The following is a 24,185-nucleotide window of genomic DNA, read 5'->3' on the forward strand; positions in this document are numbered from 1 at the left end:
TGTCGCCATGGCTGACTCCAACCAGGACAGCCGTGGCCCATGGGGATCTTGGATCCTGGCGGGGATGGCGGTAGGTTGGCGGGTCTGCTCGCCAACCTTGTAATGTTGTGGTCAGACTGCCACAGCCGCTTATCCCACAAGACCTCAATTTGTATCTCAGTTTATGAATGTGGAAACCCATTCTCAAAATATCTGGTAAATACCTCAATATTCTTTATTCACACAGTATCTTTATCATGTGGAAGCAAACCGTGTATGTTAAAGTCTTGCAGTTTTCCTTGGCAGGATCAATGCACTGCATTAGCGTGCCTAGGTACCGTATAAAACAGTACTGTTATGAACAAACCTATTGTATATTGTTATCTACTTGAGGTAGGCATGTCTGTGGCCAACAAAAACATGAATATGTATGTATAACAAAAACTGGAATTTCAGTTGTGTAAAATGAGACAGAAGATGTTTTTAATACTGCTCTGTTTATTTATATCATAATGAGTACAGATTTTTCCATAAAATACTGGGCATCTCAATGACAGGGGATTTGAATAATTGAACAATAAGAATATTCCATTGGGCAAATCAAAATAATTCTATGCATCTGTGCTTTATATTCAGATTTCCACACAGCACGTAGCACATGTGTTTTTTGCAGAGCTGAACGTGATGAGAAACGTAGGCATCCCCAGAAGTCAGCGGAGGTCAGAGGAGGAGAGAACTGTGCATTGTAAATCTGACTATAACTGACACAGTACACAGCTTTCTGCGTAAATAAATCTCGGAATATATTTCACTATCTTTGAGCACATAATTTGAACCCATGAGGAGCATACAAAAATGCAAAGAACGATCTGGAAAGTGTATGCATCAGAGTGCTTGTTGCAGCAAGAGATTGCATAGTAAAATATTTAAAGTACACACATACGGAAACAAGCATTACCAATGTCAATTGGTCTGATTTATAAATGAAAGTGCTGTCCAGTCACTGATCTGGGGAAGCAGTATGTGAATGACAGTCAAAGAGTGAGAAGAGGGCTGATCCAAAGACCCTTAGGCCCGTATTTATACTTTTTGACGCTAAACTGCGCTAACGCAGTTTAGCGTCAAAAAGTTTTGCGCCGGCTAACGCCATTCTGAAGCGCCATGCGGGCGCCGTATTTATTGAATGGCGTTAGCCGGCGCAAGCAGACCGGCGCTGCCTGGTGTGCGTGGAAAAAAACCACGTACACCAGGCAGCGCCGGCGTAGGGAAAAATGGCGTTAGGGCGTCTTAAAAATGGCGCAAGTCAGGTTGACGCTAAAAAATCGTCTTAACCCGATTTGCGCCATTTTAAACGACGCCCAGACGCCATTTACATGACTCCTGTCTTAGTAAAGACAGGAGTCATGCCCCCTTGCCCAATGGCCATGCCCAGGGGACTTATGTCCCCTGGGCATGGTCATTGGGCATTGTGGCATGTAGGGGGGCACAAATAAGGCCCCCCTATGCCAAAAAAAATATATAATTTTTTTTTTTTTATACTTACCTGAACTTACCTGGATGTCCCTGGGGTGGGTCCCTCCATCCTTGGGTGTCCTCCTGGGGTGGGCAAGGGTGGCAGGGGGGGTCCCTGGGGGCATGGGAGGGCAGCTGTGGGCTAATTTTGAGCCCACAGGTCCCTTAACGCCTGCCCTGACCCAGGCGTTAAAAAGTGGCGCAAATGCGGGGTTTTCGGCCCCGCCAACTCCCGGGCGTGATTTTTGCCCGGGAGTATAAATACGACGCATTTGCGTCGCCCTCATTTTTTTAGACGGGAACGCCTTCCTTGCATCTCATTAACGCAAGGAAGGCGTTCACGCAAAAAAATGACGCTATTTGCCCATACTTTGGCGCTAGACGCGTCTAACGCCAAAGTATAAATATGGCGTTAGTTTTGCGCAAATTTGCGTCGAAAAAAACGACGCTAATTCGGCGCAAACGGAGTATAAATATGCCCCTTGGGCCCGTATTTATACTTTTTGACGCTAAACTGCGCTAACGCAGTTTAGCGTCAAAAAAATTTGCGCCGGCTAACGCCATTCTGAAGCACCATGCGGGCGCCGTATTTATTGAATGGCGTTAGCCGGCGCAAGCAGACCGGCGCTGCCTGGTGTGCGTGGAAAAAAACCACGTACACCAGGCAGCACCGGCGTAGGGAAAAATGGCGTTAGGGCGTCTTAAAAATGGCGCAAGTCAGGTTGACGCTAAAAAATCGTCTTAACCCGATTTGCGCCATTTTAAACGATGCCCAGACGCCATTTACATGACTCCTGTCTTAGTAAAGACAGGAGTCATGCCCCCTTGCCCAATGGCCATGCCCAGGGGACTTATGTCCCCTGGGCATGGTCATTGGGCATTGTGGCATGTAGGGGGGCACAAATCAGGCCCCCCTATGCCAAAAAAAATATATAAAAAAAAAAAATTATACTTACCTGAACTTACCTGAATGTCCCTGGGATGGGTCCCTCCATCCTTGGGTGTCCTCCTGGGGTGGGCAAGGGTGGCAGGGGGGGTCCCTGGGGGCAGGGGAGGGCACCTGTGGGCTCATTTTGAGCCCACAGGTCCCTTAACGCCTACCCTGACCCAGGCGTTAAAAAGTGGCGCAAATGCGGGGTTTTTTGACCCGACCACTCCCGGGCGTGATTTTTGCCCGGGAGTATAAATACGACGCATTTGCGTCGCCGTCATTTTTTTAGACGGGAACGCCTTCCTTGCATCTCATTAACGCAAGGAAGGCGTTCACGGAAAAAAATGACGCTATTTGCCCATACTTTGGCGCTAGACGCGTCTAACGCCAAAGTATAAATATGGCGTTAGTTTTGCGACGAATTTGCGTCGAAAAAAACGACGCTAATTCGGCGCAAACGGAGTATAAATATGCCCCTTAATGTATTTAGATGTATATATGTGGAGTTTTTTTTTGACGGCCATGGTAGACAGATAGTCCTGCCAAGTGATAATAAGGTCCAACAAGGATTATCGCATTTCAAGTCTTGAACGGAGCATATTTTCATCTCTCTTTTTTTCAAATAAAATAAGCAAAACTAAAGTTCTAATACAAAACCTCATAGAGTAACATGTAAAATGTCATGTAACAAATGGTATGTTATCGGCTTTAAAATTGAGTAATTCTCACAAAAAAACACTCAGGCCTTTTGCCTTTGCCATATTTTGTTCATAATAACGAGATTTGATTTATAACATCTGATAAAACCTTGCCCAATCAACGAATCAATTCTATAATCTTCATAAGTGGCTTACCACCACAACCAATATAGGCCTCCTATATTGTGCATAATCTAACAACCATCTGACATACAGTTATACAATTGCAAATATACACAAAGTAGCAGTTGGCAAAACAATGTCCAATACCTCTACAAGGAGCCTGACAAGATTTATTACATTGAAGTGTTTCAACTCCAAATGTTTCCCAGAAGGGGTAAATCAAACAGACTTATAGCCTGCATTGCTTAATTGATTTATGTGTCACCATAATCAATGGAGCCTTTAATAATTCTGCTTTCACTCCAGATGCCGATGGGAAAACTTTTCATAGGGGTTGAAACGTTTTCGATCTAAAGAAATTAGAATCAATAATCAACCATTGTAAACCAAATATTTTTACACAGCAAATCCTTATATTTGAATACTTTTTCAAGATTCATACACACACATTTGACATTCCTTTCACTCACTGTGCTATCACATGAGCAGTGAGCATGCTTTCTGTTCAAAATAACTATGCAATGATATTCAATTAAATGTTTCAAACCATACTGTAGAAAATACCCCCTTTTTAGCGTGATTACCCCCAATGTTTTCTGAATTGTTTTGCTGGAGTTCAGACTCTGCACACTGGAATGCTGCACTTCAATGCCCAGTCTATGTGCTTTGACCCCTAAAGCACATACACATTGTCTAATCCCTGATTGGAATATTTAACTTTTTTGCATAAGGCCATTGTATACGATGTGGAAATAGTCCAATGGTATGAAACGTTAAATGTCACCTTGGACAGCAGCACCTATTGTGCAATCTACTAGTGTGACAAGGGAAAACTTGGCTTCATGCCTACCATTGTAGCCTGACTGTTGCAGTGCAAAACCTGCAGTATGACCTGCCAAAATAATAATTGTAAACATGTTAAAATCTCCCTTTTAAATATTAGTAAGTTACTTCTCACTTGTAAAGCAGCTGTGTTGCTCTCCTTTAGAATTGTACATTAATGATGTTTCTTTTGTATGTGAAAACTGCACCTCCATAGGCCATGGTTGCTTGTATTATGTGTGCCCAAGAGTCCTGGTAGGTAGGGGAAGCTCCTCCAACATGGCGAAGGAGCGTCACCCCACTGGCTATGAGCCAGCAGTTGAAAAATAAAACAATTCTTTATTATCGTTTTATTTTTCAGCTGGTGGTTGAGCCAGCATGTGCAGGGAGGTGTGGGGCTGGGCCATGGGAGCAGCGGAGGAGGAGTGGAATGAAGTGTACTTAAGTGCGCATGTCAGTTTGGCTGACCATCTTAGGTCCCGCAAACCTTAAAAGTGACTAAGAGAAGCTACTTTGAAACCCATAGAGGTGGGGAGTTAAACAAATGTTTGGAATTCCAAGACTTCACATCAGCAGGACCTTTTGGCAAAGGTGAGCAATTTCAAGTGGAAACAGATACAACTTCAGGCTTTCTGTACTGGAGGATTTTAATCTCTATAAAAAAGACTAAGGCCATGATTTAGATTCGGCGGACGGGTCACTCCGTCACAACGGTGACAGATATTTGGTCCCCCGAAATCTAAATCCCATTCTATCCTATAGGATGTAGATTTCAGTGGACAGGGTATCCATCACCGTTGTGATAGAGAAACCCGTCTGACAAGTTCTATATCAGGCCCTTAGTCTTAAGCTGGAAATCTTGACGGGACAATGGTGTGAAAAGTATCACCTGATGTGAGAACATTAGAGGCAGCAATATTTGAATTACTCCCAATCTCAGCTTTTCCCACCATGACCAATGACTACAAAGGGACCTCATCCAGTGGCTCTCCAGCTTCGACAGGAGTTTGCTGCATACAACCTACAACCTTGCACCACTGACTAAGAAGGTAAAATCTTTGACAAAGATTAATCCGCTTGATGTATCTAGCCCACGCTGCTTTACAGTCAGCCTGATAACTGAAGTAGTTTCCATACAACCATGCAGGATGGCTACTGATTGGTGCTTCCTTTTTTCTTGCCCCATTTTTTCCCTTAAATCTATACAAATTTATGCAGCTAGTGATCCTTATTGGATTTTTGTGGTTTTGTTTTATTTTTCTCATTACATTTTTCAAACATTTTCTAGATTGATTGTGGGGTTTTCCTTGTGTTTTAACTTCTCAACACTTTTATTACTGCTATATACTTAACACACTTTCCTATGTGAAGCCTATCTGCTCAGGGTTATACCTACCACGAGAATAAGCTCAGGTTTACATTTTTTAAACTGTGTGTCTTACACTGACAAGTTTGTGGCCTTTTCCCTTGTGGTCGACTCACATGCACCCTAATAAAGCCATTTTCTTAAAATACCTGTTTATAGGAATTAACACAGTGTAATAATAATTAGGGCTCCCGGTTTTATGGTATTTTCTTTTACATTTTCTGTCTGTATTTATCCATTTTTGTTTTTTCTAATTGTATCTGTATTTACCAATATTTATTTTGAGCTTTGTGATAACACATAGCTGAATCTAATATATTTCCATAGTTATCTAACCAATAAATGTGCACTCATACTTAAGTTTCAGTTATGTAAACAACCACAGATATTACATCAATACAAATATGAAAATATACACATTATATTATCAACCTTATGCATATTACTTAACTCTCTTTTTCAACCTATTTACCTGTCAATCCACACAGCTTTTGGCCTGGCACCCATTACTGACAGCATTTAAAAACACCGAAAACACAACCTAATTTCTGTTTTTGTCCACATTTAAAAACAATTACACACAGGAAAACAAATGTTTTTTTCTATGTATATATCTGTAAAAGTCAGTAAAAATGCAAAACAGGAAGCCTTAATCATAATCTAGACTTAGGTCTATTGTCTTAATGCATGAATTTCAAAATAAGTAAGTCAAAATTTCTGTATTTGTTGGATTTTCTTTTTTTTTAAAAGAGCCTTGCGGTCTATGACATAATGTTTACCAAAGAATCATTCAGATATTTTTGAAAGGATTGTTGCCATAAGTAACTCAGGCCTATTGTATTTAGCATAAGCCTTCACACAATACTGTTATCACTGCAGGGTCCCAGTGCTTGATTTGAGCCGGGGGCTTCCAGTGCTTGGCACTGGCACTTAATTGCCAACACTGGCCTATATGACAGCTGCCACATGATGGCGCTGTTTATGTAATTTAAAGCTGAACAGACAACAGTTGTTTAGTAATTCAATATATATTAAATACAACCATTTCCTGCCACCTAAGCCATTCTTATAGTATTGGGGGCCTTAAACGGTCCAAAGTGTCACACTTGTATCAGTGTGATGGTCAGTAGTTGTGTATTACTATCATTGGCAGTGCTGACAGAGGCAATGTATAGAGCAAGCTGTGTTAGCCTCTTGAAGAGGGCACTTGCATTTATTTTTAAAAAAATAAGCACTACAGGATCCTAAAAGTTACAAAAGCAGACAAAATAACATTTGGCAATACAATATGTATTCCTTTTCCATATGTCTCAACAAGGATTCTTAAAGTTTGAATCTTTCATTCTGAGGGATTCTCTCAAGGGGTAACAACAGCAGACCCTTTCTAACCATGATAATCTGTAACACTTTACACAACAAAATACCTATAGACTTTAAGCTTTAAAACAGTGTCATGACAATTCACCCTAAAAGACCTACTGCCTTTAGCATATGCTCTTTACCTTGTCACCTATTGCCTTTCTAGCAAACTTCCAAAAGAAACAGATCAGGCCTATGGCCTTCATCTTTGACTTGGCACCAATGCCAACTCAGTCCTGTGGTATAACACATGAGCTTTCTGTAGAGGTGAAAAGTTCAATACAAACATTCTATTTCACTGGAGGAAAACAACTGTTGTCCAATCAAAATCTGTACTGAAGTAAATAAACATTTGGAAAGAAATAAAACCCATCTCGCAGTAGTGCTTACTGAAGCTCTTTTCTGTCAATCCTAAAACGTATTTTGAAAGCTGCATTGTGAAGTCAGACCTAGAAATGCAATATGCAATGTGTACAGTACTGAATGCACATAGGAATGACTCTTAAATTGACGTGACTATTTTACACTTACATAGGAGTATATGGGCTTACATAATTATGTGTAAGTTTAAAGTTTTCTTTCTGTACACAAGGCTTTTAAGAGTTTGTGATGTATGTAAAATCTTGCCTCACCTACACTCTTTTGAAGAATCATGTATATCACTTTAGATTAATCAAGAGACATTCTAGGGACTAAAACTCAGAGAAAGAGCCTTAAGAGTGGGTGGTGAAAAGCTGCATGAACCCGATCTAAGTGCAGAACCCAATTATTGGCACTTTAGGAAACTCCTAAACATTGAGTTACTCATTCTGAGTGGTGACTAAACCAACTAATTGTGAGCTAAATAGATTATTAGACTCTATAGCCCCTCCCTGAACCTATAATTTGGTCTGTGAAGCTCTCTGAAGTAAACATTTCTCATTCACTTAATTTCCTTTACTTTTTAGCTATATTTGGGTCTTCATTAGGACCCCACTACCATATTCACCAAGATTTCCCATGGAAGCATCACATATAGTCCAGTTACAAGTGAAATAGGTTCTAAAAAGTTCACATTGCCTAGAGAGCCGGAAGCTCATTTAGAGGCCATGTAAAAGGCAGCTTGTATTCTAGACTACAAATAAAGTGTACACCCGGCACATACATAGTTTCTGACCAAACCAGTCAACAATGAGTAATGATTCACACCCCATAACTAATTTGGCTATATCATAAGTAATTGATGATTGAATGATTAATAAGTCTAAACTAGTAGATCTTGATTCTAATGATTAACTAATATCCTATTAAATAAAAGTTAAAGAGAAAGAGATGAGGTTACAGAGAAGAAAGACAGCTGTGGAAGACAATATTTGTTTTTGATTATTGTGTAGATCATGGGATTTAAATGGTGTAAAGATCAAATAAAAGCATTAGGATCCATCCATGTGTTCACGAGATAATGTTCAAAATAATAAAAGTCATCACAAGTGGCGCGGTTAAAAGTGCAGGTAGTACTGCAGCACTCAGTATTACAGAGATTGGGGTAGGGAATTTCTGGTTAACAGTGCTACTGGTGGATCACCAATTCATCCCCTACAAAACACATTGCAATGGGGAGTAACATGTGGAAATATGTGCTACCACAATACTTTGAACATGGCAATTTTAACTTCTACTGCGCATTTCTGTTGTACTGTCCTCCAACAATAAGGATCTGTATACTGTAAAACATACAACATATCCACACTATTGACTGCTGGTGTGATAGTGTTGCACCATTTGTGATTTCTGAAGTGTGTCCCATCGGAAATTGCAGACCACTCATAATCAGGGCCATAGCCTGCAAATAAAAATTAGTTAATAAGGAGGAATCAAAAAAGAAATCTTGTATCAAATGGAACTCTGTTTATTCATCGAGAGAAAGACTAAGGGCCTCATTATGAGTTTCGCAATTCCACCACAGGACCACCAAACTCATGGGGAGAGTTTCACCGCCATGGCGGTGACATCCCCCCTGAGTACATGAAAATGTTCCCCCCAGGCTGACCAGCGGGAGCATTGCAATACGCATTCCCGCCAGGCTGGCGGACGGGAACAGTGTTAGAATATTGACCTTCGAGGCCAAGAGAAACAAGCCAGAGAAATTCTGGCAGGTCAGATTAATATTCTCTTCAAAATGATTGCCATAGTTCTTGTGACATGGGTATTGCTTGTGAGCAGGCCTGATGTTGACAAAGGCATTAAGCACTTTAAATAACTTTTTGGAATAGTCACCAGCTTGACTAATTTGGTTAAAAATTGTATTCTTACAGGTTTTTTTGATATTGCAAAAGTAGGTCATTAAGGCTGCTCAATAAGTCTCTGTCAGTTAAGTTATGAATCCTAAACCATTGTCTCTCCAGTTTTTTCTGGGAGGCTTTGTCAGCTTTCAAATCCACTGTATACTATGGTGTGTGACCTCCATGTTTAGATGAGGAACAGGATTTTAGAGGGGCACCCTTATTAAGCACCATGGTTAAGGTTTTGTAATAATGTAGTAATGCTTGATCCATGTCTAAATCAACAGACAATGAATTGGACTCCTACACTTTCCTGAATGACCCCTGAGTGATTTTATGCCAAGGTCTTGATATGTTTTTTTGTGACTGTTTTAATATTCTCCATTAAACTTTTCTGCAGAATCTGGAGACAGATTAAATAATGATCCATCCAGATCAAAGATTGGTGGGATCACAGGTCAAGGATGTAGAATTCATAAAAATAAGACTTAACATATGGCCTCCCGAGTGGGTAGGCACAGAAACTTTCTAATGAAGACCAAGAGTGGTTAAACGGAAACCAATTGTGCCGCCTCAACATTTATTGAGTCCTCTGCATGAAAGTTAAAATCTCTGAGTGAAGGAAAATGTTGAGATGCCTTGACATGTGTATGTATTCCATAAGGCAGTGACTACAATAATTTTTGGGCCCGGGAGGTATACTAAGGCGAATTTCCAGCAATCGATGGGAAAGATTTCGAGCTTAAAAAATATAAATATTAGCCCAATCGACGTGGAGATTATCTAATAATTAAAGTTTGAGAGAGTCCTTAAAGCAATGGCAATACCTCCACCTGTCCTGCTGTCTCTGTCCTGCTTAAGTGTGCAGTAGTTTTCCGTGAGAGTCAGCAAAATTGTTGGTAGAGTGAAAGGACTTAATCAGGTTTCTGTAAGGATACCAACTTCAGGTGATAATGAGGAAAACAAATTACAGATGTTAGTGGTACGCTTAGGCAATGATCTAACTTTACATAGAAAGGCTGTCTAAACACAGAGATATCTGAGGCGGGGAAGATGGAGGGGACTGGATATCTAATTGCTCACTGTCGGTGTAGATACATGCTTAACATTCAAAGTATAGAGAAGACATTAGAATCTACAATATTTACAGAAGGCTGGACCTTCTAGTGAAGGGGGAAAAGTAACCCTACATGGAGTGCCAAAGAAAGTTTCAGCTTTGTACTGATTTTTCATTTGAATACCTCTTCAAGATTGTGAGTAATTCTAGTAGAGAACTTAACTTCAGGTGCAAAAGAGTCAGGGGTCCTGAGTCCTGGTGGCAGTCGGACACAGACAGGTGCAAATGGGTCCTTAGAAGCACAGTACTATAGTGGTACTTTGAATCAAAGATTGTAAAATGATATCAAATGGATACATAAGTCGGTTATGGTTATGATTATTGTTGAATCAAACATAAAACAACAGTACTATACATTTTATTTTGATTTGATCTTTCTTTTCTTTTCTTGAGTTATGGGGCAGGAGATTAAATGGTTTGCCCATAACATTTTCAGATATCAGTGGATCTCCATCCATTCACTCTTCAATCATTGCTACTCACAGCAATTGTTTCTGGTCTTCCTATTGTACAGAATGCCTTTATAGAGCTTCGCATTACTTGTCAGCAGATGGGGTAGCCACAGAGGCATAGCTTTATCAGTAAAATTAGGGGGGTGTAATCATCAGATTTTCCAAGAACCGTGCTGGCATGTCTTGTTAAACACAGTATAGGAGAAGCAGTGGGGAAGGGAAGTTTAAGAGACTGTGGAAAGGAAGTGGGTGCAGAATGTAAGGGATTCCTAAAGCACAATACTTTCTAAAATAACCAATTTTTAAGATCTTCAAAACAGAGATGAGAGACAGAGAGCATGTGTGTGCATGTGTGTGTTTTCTATGTGTGTATTTAAAAATCCCAGGTTAAATCCAACAGACTCCTCACCTCACCAGACTGAAAACTTCCCCCTGAAGCTATGCCTCTAGGTAGCCTGTCTCCAGGAACCAACTTATTTACAATCATGAGTGAAGACATGTAGTACTTAACAATGTGTAAGAAGGTGCTGGCCATGACTCGCCTGATAAGAGCAGAATGAAGAGAAAGCAGCCATGGTGGTGTGTCCTTTCAAAAGAACTTAAATAAGGTGTTCTGAAGAGGCTAGGAAAGTGCTTTGGAATTTGTAAACGTCACACACATGATTTCCTGATTACTCATGATCACAAAACATGAATTCTCACACACTTTTTACACTGGAGTCACGGTCTTGGGGCTATATTTACCTGTTTATTCAGGCAAGGCAGTGCAGTTAGGCAAGGTGCTACATTGCATCGTGTGAATGAGAGAGAGCTGTAAGCGCCCTATCTATGATGATATGGTGCTCTTCAGCTCTCTCCCTTTGCCGGCACACTTGAGGCTGCCTAGCTTCAATGCACACACCTTTGCACCATGGTGCAAGGGAGCCTGCGTTAAAGCCAGGATTGTTTTTGTGCAGGCAGGGATACCTTTCTGCACAAAAGTAATCCTTAAGAATATTTTCCTCTTTCAATGCATGCAGCAGAGTGCAGCATGCATAGAAAGAGGAAGTATGCATAAAAAGATGAAGTAACAAGGAGAAATAAAGGTATTTCTCCTCATTATGCCTGGTTCAGAGAGGCATTTTGATGCATTCTTTGTCAAAAGTCTTTGTAGATGTGGGAATGCGCCAAAATTCATGGTTCAAAGTATTGGAATGCCCATGCTCCACCCATGAAACAACTCCCTAATGAACAGTAGCAGAAGGCAGTGATATGCTCTGCCTTGCATTACTTTTTAAGAAAAAGCCCCCGAAAAGTCACGTAAATCTGATTTGTGCAGCTTTGAATTAGAAATGGCATTCTACGCCAAAAAAGTGGTGCATCCACCAAGTAAAATGTTAGTAAATGTTCCCCTTAATTCTTAGCATCCTATGACCTTTGAAATTGGGCTAGCTGTTGGTAAAGCCACGGGATGCATGAAAAAATACAACAAAGAGCAGAACGTTTCAAGAAGCTGTATGCAGTATGCACTTTGTTGAGATTCACGTAAAATTGAGACCCAGTGCTGCATTGAACCAGGAGTGCTGTTGTCTGAGTCTAGGCTTGCAAAGACTGTTTTATAGATCTCCCATTACAACAAAATTGTCAATGCAACTGCAAAAGGAAGTGGCAGAGTGGTTGCATGGTTGTTAGAAATGAAATAGATTTTTTAAATAATACATGCAAATATATTGCTTAGAAGCTTAAAGGGCCACCTGGGGCTATCTGGTGATGCTAGACTGGGTCAAATCTGAAAACTCAAGCAGACTGCGATGGAGCGGGGTTATGTACAGGGACCAACCTTGTCCACCAAATAAGTACCTTTTGGATGGAGGATGAGTCAACATCGAAGAGTGGATGCAAGGAGCAGAGGAGGTGATGTGTCAGTTCCAATCCACGTAGTTCAGAATGCATCATCGGCTAACTCTTTTCAATGAAGGTGATGCGTCATCGTTGAGCCATGCAGCTGGCAATGTGAAGATGATGTGTTGGGGCTCAGAGCGAAGCATCCATTCCAAGCTGTGCAGCTTGTGCTGCAATGTCCTCGTTCTCAGCACAGCGGTGATGCATCAACGAGAGATGCAGAGGTTCTTATCAGCACAGAAATGACGACGCATGGGTTTCTGTAGAAATAACTGCAGACCCACTTCCAAGGGTACAAGACTGGATAGGCACCACTTGACAGGCAGGACTCCGAGTTGGCAGAGTCTAGAGACTGTAGCAGAATTGAGTGAAGTCTTTAAGGTCCCTGAGACTTCAGCACAGATAGTAAGCCAGCAAGCCCTTGGAGTCTCGGGGGAGCCTCGGGATGTAGAGATGCAGGTTCAGTCTTATTACTCCCAGGTAAGAAGGGCAGCAGGGCCAGTACAGTAAGGCAGGAGTCCAGCAGAATGACAGTCCCTTTAGCAGCACAGCAGTCCTTCTTTCTGGCTAAATGTTTTCAGGTCCAGAAGTGTACTGATTTGGTGGGGTCAGAAGTCCAGTTCTTATACGCAATGGTGCTTTTGAAGTGGGTTAGAGTTCAAAGAGAGACCCTTCAAGTCCCTGCCTTTCCTTCCCTGGCTCCAGACACGCTATGGGGGGTTATGTAGCTCTTTGTGAGGGCTCTGGACACAGCCCATTCAGGTGTAAGTGTCAGCTCTTCCCTTCCATACTAGCCAGGATGGGCCATCAGGATGTTGAAGGTCCATCAGTCACACCTCAGCTTATTTTGTATATGGGAATGCACAAGAACCATCTGTCACCCTCCCACATGTGTATTCAGAGGTCAGCAGAAGGCACTATATGATTTAAAGTAAGAAAAGGCCAACTTTCGAAAAGTGGCATTTCAGAATTACAACTTAAAATCAAATTTTACCATAAGTTGTGATTTTAAATTGTGCTTCCAGAGACAATAACATTGGGGGTCCCATCTCTTCCCAATTGGCAATTACACTTATAAAATATAATAAGGTACCCTCACTTTTAACCTATGGGAAATATAGCCTTTGTAATAGTGAAAACGAATTTAGGAGTTTTTCACTGCCTGGACATGTCAAACTAAAAGGCACATGTCCAAATTATTTAATAAACTGCACCCTGCTCTTGGGGCAGTCCAGCACCTACTTTAGGGGTGACATATATATATGAAAAAGGAAGGTTTGGGCCTGGCAAGCCAGGTTGACATGACAGTTTAAAACAGCACACACAGGCTCTGCAATGGTGGGCCTGAGCCATGTTTGAAAAGCTGCAGAAGTGGGTGGCACAACCAGTGTTGCAGGGCCACCAGGAGCATTTAATTTACAGGCCCTCTGCACATGTAGTGCACTTTACTAGGAACTTACAAGTAAATTAAATACGAAAATTGTACACATTCCAAAAGTATCATGTTTTAGGGAAAGAGCACATGCACCTTAGCACTGGTCAGTGGTGGTAAAGGGCCCACACTCCTAGACCCAGCAAAAATGAAGTCAGCAAAATAGGAGGTCAGAAGGCAAATGTAAGGGGAAAGCCATGCCAAAGATGTCAGGTCTAACTATGGTTATTATCTTTGTACTTATGTTTTGTTCTATTCCTGGTGTAAATCGTCACTTAGTTTTTGTATTTGACCATTACCATCTATATCATATTAAAGCACATACAAAACCTATTTATGAGTAGATTCACTTTGTTACTTGCACTTTGCCAGAGGTGCAAAATCTCACATCATCCAAGGACTCAGGCCCTCATTACTGCTTAGCAGTCTTTTTCAGAGACCGCCAAAGCCTCTGCAACCAGCATATCGCCAGTGCCCAAGCACTGCCCATGCCAAGTGCATGGGCAGTGGGGCCCCTGATGCCCCATTCCTGCCAGCCATGCAAAGGCTGGCAGGAAGGGAACTCGTAATCCCCATGGCAGCGCCGCTTGCAGTACTGTCCTGGCGGATTGAGACCACCGAGACTGCCAGACTGTTGATAGACCTGGGGGTGCCGGCGGTCGGACCGAGGCCCATCTGCCACAGTCATAATAGGGCGGTCGGACCGCTCTATCTTCAGCGGTCCAACCGCAACACTTGTAATGAGGGCCTCTGTATCCAGGCTTTGAGGTCTCTCCAGTTGCTGCTGGATTGAATCGGTTCATAGTCCAAGATACTTGCAGATTTAAAGTGGCATCTGACATATACAGTCATATATGTTTCAAAATCAAGTGTTGGAAAGGTGTATTTACCTCAAATTAGCCGTGTTCTTTTCTGTTGATCTTTCTTGTGAAGCAAGAATTTTACTGTGAAAGTGCGAACAAAAAATTAACTCGAATTGGCAATATTTCTGTTATTTTAAGAACATTTTTGGCTGTGTTGAAATAGCATTTTCCATGAACTCTGACAGAAAATATAAAATTAATAAAGTAGTTTTTTTACAATAAATTACTTTATAGATTTTTCGTGGGTAAAAGCGTATATATTGATATTCTGTTATAAAAAACATTGTTTTGCACAAATGAGGAACCCCTTTCTCACTGTTAACATTTATTATTTCAGTTTCTGCAAAAATATATCACATTTCATCAGACATGATTGTGAACGAAGGAAGCAATGTTTCTTTGATGTGTTTGGCAAGTGGAAAACCAGATCCATCGATTTCATGGAAACATATTTCTCCATCAGGTAAGCAGGAATACTCAACCATATTGTGGTCCGTCATGGGTTTTCAAATAAAAGAGGACGGCCTGCACTAACCCTTAGACAAACATTTCAAATATTTCATTAAACGATTTAAATGTTTAAGATTTGGGTATCTGATATGTAACATTTGTAAGCATAGATTTTTTGCCATAATGATGAGTTAAAAATATTAATGTTTCAATCCTGAGCAGCAATGAAACTAAGCACAGAAGATACAAAGAGAGATTTATAGAGACTATAGCATTTGTAAAATACAAGCATGCCACACTTGCAACAGATTTTCAAAATAGAACAATACTCATATCATTGTAATAAACGTACTAGTAATGCTTCAAAATGTAAAGAGCGTGAGGCCAACACATGTGCTAGCTTTGTCCAAGAGGAAGTTTTACAATGGCAGGCCTAACGATGTGGAAATTGCCCTTTTATTCTGGCTTTCGAACTGGATATCATGCTAAAGGTGAGATGAGACTATATCGACTTTTGTTTTGCTTTTATAACTAAGACCACAATTAAAAGCAAAATTGCCAACTAGATACGTAAAAGTCCCAAACTCGGCACACACAGAGAGTGAAAGGTTTTAAGGACGGACTCCAGGGAAAATATGTATGACAAACAGTGTAATAATGCCTTGAATACACCGTGGTTGCAAGGGACACACGCTATACTGTTATGCACTCTGTGACTTCTTCTAAGCTTACTTGAAGCTTCCAGAGATTCAGGAGAATTTTGCATGGTGATTGTTCTTGTGATTTACTCTTCGGCCCAGATTTACAAGGATCTGGCACATCAGTACTGATGCGTCAGATTTCCTGCACCCCAACCACCACCACATATTGACACCATAGGTGTGCTGTATTGTATTGTAAATAAGGCACACCGTAGTGCTTATTAGGCCAAAAGCATCAACATTTTGTGTGGGTGCAGCTCTGGCAAATGTATCCTTGCTCCTAGGGTGAAAAGCACAGGGGCAGCTGTCCAATCACAGGCAGGCCACTACCATCTTGGATGACAACTTCCTGGGAAGTGTAGCAAAAAGCAATCCCAGGGACATTCCTTAAAAAACCAAAATGTCAGAAACTGAAAAGCAGCCAGCAAGACAGGCCTGCCTTTAGCATGACCCTAGACACCTCAGCAATGCACCTATGGGGCACTACCTATGCTGGGGACCCTAAACCTACATGCCCTACCTTACACTAGGGATTTATAGGTAGGTTGACATAGACAATTATAATTAGCCTAATTTGCATACTCGTTTTACACAGAGCACAGACCCTGGGACTGTTTAGCGGTAAAACACAAGCAAAAAGTGAAAAATGGGGGCAAAAAGTTAGCGGGTTTCTGCAATCAGCCCAGTTTTCTCACAATGTTTTATTTTATTTTTTCTGGGACTCTGCTTCAGCCAAGTCCTAAGATGGCTGCCAACACTTCCTTGTTCAAGTGTTGGCAGCCTATCAGATCTCATCATGAGATCGGGAGAGGTCGCAAATCCTTAGAGACCCCTGGACTAAGGCCAGGTGGTAACCTCTTTTCTTTTTTTTAGTGTTTGTGTTTAAAACAGAGTATGTAATTGGCTGCCAACACTTCTTGTTTGAGGTGTTGGCAGCCAATCAGAGCTCAGCTGAAGAGCTCCAGCTCCAGGATCTGCGGCAGTAGATATACAAGTTGCTTTACCCTCTAATATGTCAATAACTCCTGAACAGATTTACACCAAATAACAAAAAGAACTATCTATGGAAAAAACGTTACCTGCCAAGATAGGTATATATGTATTTCTTCACTTAAAAAAACAAAGGTTACAGGAGTGTTGTAGTTAGGCTCACATTTTAAACATACTACACCACAGAAATTCACCCTAATTCTATCTTCAGGCCTGGGAAGGTTGCAGTCCCTGGAGCTGCGGGAGAGGGGGCAGGTGGCCCCTCGCATATAATTCGATGGTAGCCCAGCGAAGTGGTGGTTCCAGGGGCTACGGGAGGGCTGGTTGCCTCCCAAATTTAATTACATGTTAGCCCCGGGGAGGTAGGCACATTGAAAATTTCAATGCCCATGGAACCTGGCCCACCTGGGGGAATCATTTAAACAAGTGTAGGAGCCCACACGTGTTTTTTAGAAACATTTCAGTGGATCAGAAGATCCACCACGCTCGGGCCGGGGGTAGTCTATAGGACCCCAGCACGAGAGCTAAGGTATGCCTACCCTGGCCCCTTTTCTGGTTTTTCATCTCTTTTTCAGGCACTAAGCTGAAGATGAGTTTCAACATGGCTGCCAACACTTCCTTGTTTAAGTGTTGTCAGCCAATCAGATCTCAGCATGAAATTGGGAGGGTTTGCAGAGCCTTCGCCTCCCTATATATGCAAATGTGTTTCTTATTTAATTTCTCAAAAACTACTTAATGGATTATGAGAAACTGGGGCTGATTGCAGAGGCCCCCTAACTTTTTGCCCCCATTTTCCACTTTATGCTGGTGTTTTCCTGACTCTGATGGTGCCCTGGGTACTGCTAACCAGTCCCAGGGCCTGTGCTCTGTGTAAAATGGATATGCAAATTAGGCTAATTATAATTGGCTAAGTTAACCTACCTATAAGTCCCTAGTATATGGTAGGGCATGTAGGTTTAGGGACCACAGCATAGGTGGTGCACACCTAGGTGCATTGCTGAGGTGCCCAGTGTCATTTTAAAAGCAAGCCTGCCTTGCTGGCTGCTTTTAAATTAAAGTTATATGCAAATTCGACTTTGGAATTAAAGGTACTTCCAAAGTTTTAAACTACCTTATTTTTACATATAAGTCACCCCTAAGGTGTGCCCTATGTGCCCCTAGGGCTGGGTGCCATGTAACTATAAGCAGGGACTTTATAAAAATAGATTTATAAGCCCTGGTGAGGTAAAAACAGCCAAATTCGTTTTTCCCTCATTGAAGTAAATGGCCTTCATAGGCTAGAATGGGCAGACTTTATTTTAAATTTTAAAGTCTCCTTAAATGTTACATACCAAGAATTTGGTATCAAATTGATTGTTATAATAAATCCCACAACTTCCAGTTGTTGGATTTAATATAACTAGTGCAGGTAAAAAGTTTAGACTTTACCTAAAAAGTTGCCAATTTCAGCTCTGCATTGTTTTTGCTGCTGTGCTCTGATTGGCCAGCCTGCAGCAGCTTCTGCCAGGCTACTTTAATGAGGTGTGAAGTGGCCTGACTTCACACAAAGGAATGTGCTTGGGGGAGAGAATCTCCCCTCAGCAGATGGTGAGGCAGGAAGGGGGAGGGCTGCCAAACTGGTCTTCAAAGGCAGAGAAGGACATCTGGAGCACCCAGCAACACCCCCACATCCTGCAAACCCAGACAGCTAGGTGCCCCCTTGATTAGATTAGGAGAGGGCAGGAGAGGGGTGTGTTTATGATTTTTAGCCACACCAGTGGGTGGGCTCAGCCAGATCTCTCCTCTAAAAATCAGATTCATCCATTTTGGATTTTTAGAGACTGTTGCCTTCTGGGATGGATTTTTGCCACACTTCCCAGGAAGTGGTCATCACAGGGGGACGACCCTGTCCCTGATTGGAGGACCAGGGCCCCCCTGCTTTTCACCCAGGGGCAAGGATAAAACTGGCAGACCTGCACCCACGCCTCAGATCCCCACCAAATTTCAAGAAGAAGGAACTACAAGGAGAAGAAGGACTGCCCTGCTGGACCCCTGGCCTGCACCTGGACCCTGCACTCAGAAAGACTGCACCAGCTGCACACTTGGGCTTCACCACAAGAAGGACTTTGCCTGGCTTCCACTGGTTCAAGGAGGGACTCCCTGTTTGCTACAGGTGAAAAATTGCTAACCAGAGTCCCCTGCACCAACTCCTGAAAAAGTGACCAGCTGACCACTGCCCAGTGGCCAAAAAGGAGTTTGCGCCAGGTGCACTCTGGGAGTTGAAGTCCGCACTTCCCAAGGACCATCACAGAACTTCTGGACCCTTGGGGTGAGCTGTGGACCCCAAAAGAACCTTAAAAGAACATCTGGGTGAAGCCCCAGAAGTTTGGAAAAGATTGGAGAAATTTTAGAAAAAAGCTCCATAAAGTGACCGACTCGACGCGGAAATTCTAGCCGGCTTGCCTCAACCGCGACCCGGCCTGACTTCGTGGTTCGTCCCGGTCAAGAAAAACATCCGAAAAAAAGACTAAGTCCGAACGTAAAAAGTTGACCGGGACCTTCCAGCCATCGTATCCGAGAAGGGCTCCACGGACGTCGGATCAAGATCCAGGTTTACCCCGGTCGAAGGATTTTCATCTCGAAAAAACGACTAAGTCCGAAGGTAGAAATCACCACCGAGGAAACCGACTTCGCGTATCCGGACAAGGGCTCCAGGAGGTCGGATCCAACTGGCAGGTTCGTCCCGGTGAAGAAAAACTTCAAAATAAAGACTAAGTCAGAAGGTAACTTTTTAACCGAGGCTTCCCGCGACCTGTAGCCGAGCAGGGCTCCATCGCGGTCGGCCTGAAAGTTTGACTTTGTCCCGGTCCTGGTGCAACCAGATGACCCGATTGGCGCTTTTTGTTTCTATGCGCTAGAAAATAATAATACTTTAAAAATTCATATCTCCGGTTCCCCTGAACCGATTTTAATCGTTTTTGTGTCATTTTAAAGATAAAAATATAAGCTATTTTTATAAATTGGTCTTGGATTTTTAAACTGTTTCCTGTGTTTTATTTAATTACTGTTGTGTGATATTTGAATGCTTTACACTTTGTCTCCTAAGTTAAGCCTTGACGCTCGATGTCAAGCTACCAAGGGTAGAGCTGGGATTAATTTACTGAGACCTAACTGTACTTTTGTGGAGGTTTGTGGCTTGTTGCTAGGTGTAGGTACCTACCTGCCCTATCAATAACCCATTTTCCAACATAATTGGAAGCAGCGACGGGATCCTGTACTTGTGTTCAATATCACGTTACAGTTTTAGATAAAACAAATTAAAAATCCTTTAAATTGTCCTAGTGCAAAAATTGTTTTTAATTTTTAATTTAATTTTTTTTTTTTTTAAATTAATTTGGATTAATTTCAATTATTGAATTTTTGTAATTTTTCTAAATTCCTGTTACCAATTTTTGCAAAAAGTTTTTGTTGACACAAAACTAGGGAACCATGGAGCTTGATCTGGCTAGCCTACCCACACTGACAGTAGTCCAGCTTAGGGGGTTGTGTATTAAGAGAGGGTTGCCTGCAACCACTAATCTCAGGAAGGAAATCCTAATTAAATCCCTGACAGCATGGGCTGAGGCCCAAGAGGTAGAGACAGAGGAAGCTCCAGAGGAGGAAGAAAAAGAGGAAGATGCTAACTCTAACCACTCAGGGGAGGGAAGGCATCAGACCCCAAGTGAGGAAGAGGAGGAACGGTCCTCACTGGATACAGTCACTAGGGGCAGACCCAAAGCTAGTGGTAGGAAGGGGGTCCTTTCAGGAGGAGAGAACCCATCCATCAGGGAGAGAGAGCTGGAAGCCCAGCTAGCCTACATAGCTTTGGAAGCAGATAAGCTTGCCCTAGAAAAGAAAAAGTGGGCAAGCAAAGAAAAAAAAGATGGAAGCAGCGATAAAGAAGCTGAGGTGTCCATGGGTGGGGGAGTTTGCCCCAGATTACCCAAGGGGGTGGTTCCTGCTTATGTAGAGGGGGATGACATAGATAAGTGGCTAGGGGCCTTTGAGAGGGCACTCCAAATGAGAAGGGTTAGGCCTCAATACTGGGGTTCCCTTTTGTGGGAGTTGGTCCCCAACTCAGGGAGGGATAGGCTTCTGACCTTAAGGGGGGAGGAGGCAGATTCATACCCTAGTATGAAGAGGTGCTTAGTCAAGAAGTTTGGTCTGACCCCAGAGCAATATAGAATGAAGTTCAGGGACACCCAGAAGGTCAGTACCCAGTCTTGGGTTGACTTTGTGGACACCTCACTAAAGGCACTAGAGGGCTGGATTATTGGCAACAAAGTTAATACTTATGAGGGGTTATACAATCTGATCATGAGAGAGCACATCTTGACCAATTGTATCCAAGAAAGGTTACGCCAGCATCTAGTGGACTCTAAGCTGACCAACCCTAGAGAGCTAGGGGAGGCAGCTGATGAGTGGTTGAGAACCAGGGTGGTTGTCAAGTCCCAGGGGGGAGACTCCAAGAAGGGGGGGACAGGTCCCCAAAAACCTAAGGAGGGAGGTGGTAAGCCCACCACAGAGACTCCCTCTGTACCCCAGAACCCTAAGATGGAGGAGAGTAAATCCCACTCCCAATCTGACATGCAGAGACAGGGAGACCCAGGGTTAAAAAAGCTCTTGGACAGTAGGGCTTGCTTTGACTGTCAGCAGACAGGTCACTTCAGAGGAGATGCAGCCTGTCCAAAGAAAGTGGTTAGCACTGGGCTGTCCAGTGTAGCCATAGAGGAGGATTCCTCAGATGATGAAGTCCTCCTAGCATTGTGCTGGGAGACAGGACCAGACGGTAAGCTGGTGATCCCTGAGGGTGGGAGTAGGCACTTCCACCACATTCAAGTGAATGGGATCCCTACCACTGGCCTGAGAGACACCTATGCCAGTCACACTGTAGTGAGTGACCGGTTAGTGACCCCAGACATGTATGTCCCAGGAAAGACAAAGAAAGTCAGGATAGCCACAGGGGAGGTCACCTCCAAACCTGTAGCCATAGTGCCCCTAGAGAGGGAGGGTATCCTTGACTGGATTAGGGTGGTAGTCAGTGCTGACCTTCCCCTAGATTGTATCCTGGGCAATGACCTCCCAGAGGTGAGTCTGGTCACAGATGGGGTGGTCGCCCAGGGCGCCCCCCCCAACCCAAAGTCCTGGGGAGTCAGTCCCTACAGTTAGGAGACAGGGGTCCCCAAGAAAAGGAAAGAAGAAAAGGAACGGTAGGCCACTCTTAAAGAGAGTTCCAGGGAGCCAAAGGCCTTCTGCCCCAGTAGGGGGGGAGCCCAGAGTTGGCACTGGTGAGGCCTCACCTGACCCCAAGGAAGTCCTGAGTAGTCAGGCAGCTGTCCAGATGCAAGGTGTTGCCCCTGCACTGACAGAAGGGAGAGTGGAAGGAGGGTGTCTGCCACAGGAGGTGGTAGCCCCCCACTCTAGACAGCAAGAGGGGTGCCAGGACCCCAAAGATGCCCCTAAAGCAGCTCAGCCACCTGTCAGTGGAGAGCTTAGGGTGTGGTTCTGGGTACTGACAGCTGTCAGTAGCCTCTGCTGGGTGCTAGCCTTCCTGGCAGCACTGTACTTGGCCTGGGAGGCAGACCCCAAGGCCAATAGCAAAGTAGGCCCCCTGACCCTGTTGGTCATGGTGGGGTTGCTCAAGTGTTGGGTGACCTCTTTGGGTAAGCTAGGTCTTGCCCTAGCAAAGTTAGGAGTAGGGGAGGTGGGCACCTCACTACCCAAGTTGGCAGAGAGAGAGGAGGAAGACCCCCCTAGAGGGAAGTTTCAGTTTGACTTGGGTCCTTTTACTGTTGGGATGGCTTCACTACCCAGAGGGAGTGACCCTGACAGGAGGATATAAGGCAGAGTAGGCCCTGCAAAGGGACAGCCAGTTTTCTTCACTGTCTTCCTCGCCTAACAAGCCAGGAAAACTCTCCCAGGGTTGGGCTGAGTCTCCTGGGCGTGTGGGCTGGGGGGGGGTTGTGTGAGAAACTGGGGCTGATTGCAGAGGCCCCCTAACTTTTTGCCCCCATTTTCCACTTTATGCTGGTGTTTTCCTGACTCTGATGGTGCCCTGGGTACTGCTAACCAGTCCCAGGGCCTGTGCTCTGTGTAAAATGGATATGCAAATTAGGCTAATTATAATTGGCTAAGTTAACCTACCTATAAGTCCCTAGTATATGGTAGGGCATGTAGGTTTAGGGACCACAGCATAGGTGGTGCACACCTAGGTGCATTGCTGAGGTGCCCAGTGTCATTTTAAAAGCAAGCCTGCCTTGCTGGCTGCTTTTAAATTAAAGTTATATGCAAATTCGACTTTGGAATTAAAGGTACTTCCAAAGTTTTAAACTACCTTATTTTTACATATAAGTCACCCCTAAGGTGTGCCCTATGTGCCCCTAGGGCTGGGTGCCATGTAACTATAAGCAGGGACTTTATAAAAATAGATTTATAAGCCCTGGTGAGGTAAAAACAGCCAAATTCGTTTTTCCCTCATTGAAGTAAATGGCCTTCATAGGCTAGAATGGGCAGACTTTATTTTAAATTTTAAAGTCTCCTTAAATGTTACATACCAAGAATTTGGTATCAAATTGATTGTTATAATAAATCCCACAACTTCCAGTTGTTGGATTTAATATAACTAGTGCAGGTAAAAAGTTTAGACTTTACCTAAAAAGTTGCCAATTTCAGCTCTGCATTGTTTTTGCTGCTGTGCTCTGATTGGCCAGCCTGCAGCAGCTTCTGCCAGGCTACTTTAATGAGGTGTGAAGTGGCCTGACTTCACACAAAGGAATGTGCTTGGGGGAGAGAATCTCCCCTCAGCAGATGGTGAGGCAGGAAGGGGGAGGGCTGCCAAACTGGTCTTCAAAGGCAGAGAAGGACATCTGGAGCACCCAGCAACACCCCCACATCCTGCAAACCCAGACAGCTAGGTGCCCCCTTGATTAGATTAGGAGAGGGCAGGAGAGGGGTGTGTTTATGATTTTTAGCCACACCAGTGGGTGGGCTCAGCCAGATCTCTCCTCTAAAAATCAGATTCATCCATTTTGGATTTTTAGAGACTGTTGCCTTCTGGGATGGATTTTTGCCACACTTCCCAGGAAGTGGTCATCACAGGGGGACGACCCTGTCCCTGATTGGAGGACCAGGGCCCCCCTGCTTTTCACCCAGGGGCAAGGATAAAACTGGCAGACCTGCACCCACGCCTCAGATCCCCACCAAATTTCAAGAAGAAGGAACTACAAGGAG

The 24,185-nt window shown here is 43.2% G+C and overlaps 1 protein-coding gene across 1 annotated transcript in view; it reads left to right on the forward strand.

Annotated features, from left to right (window-relative positions):
* Positions 1-24,185, forward strand: part of NEGR1 (neuronal growth regulator 1) — a 2,074,771-nt gene that overhangs the window by 1,146,563 nt on the left and 904,023 nt on the right. Inside the window, exon 3 of the mRNA XM_069232442.1 lies at positions 15,134-15,259. Coding sequence (XP_069088543.1) covers positions 15,134-15,259 — 126 coding nt within the window. The remainder of the gene's footprint in view (positions 1-15,133; positions 15,260-24,185) is intronic.

This window comes from Pleurodeles waltl, chromosome 4_2 (assembly GCF_031143425.1).
Source record: "Pleurodeles waltl isolate 20211129_DDA chromosome 4_2, aPleWal1.hap1.20221129, whole genome shotgun sequence".
Taxonomy (NCBI): Eukaryota; Metazoa; Chordata; class Amphibia; order Caudata; family Salamandridae; genus Pleurodeles; species Pleurodeles waltl.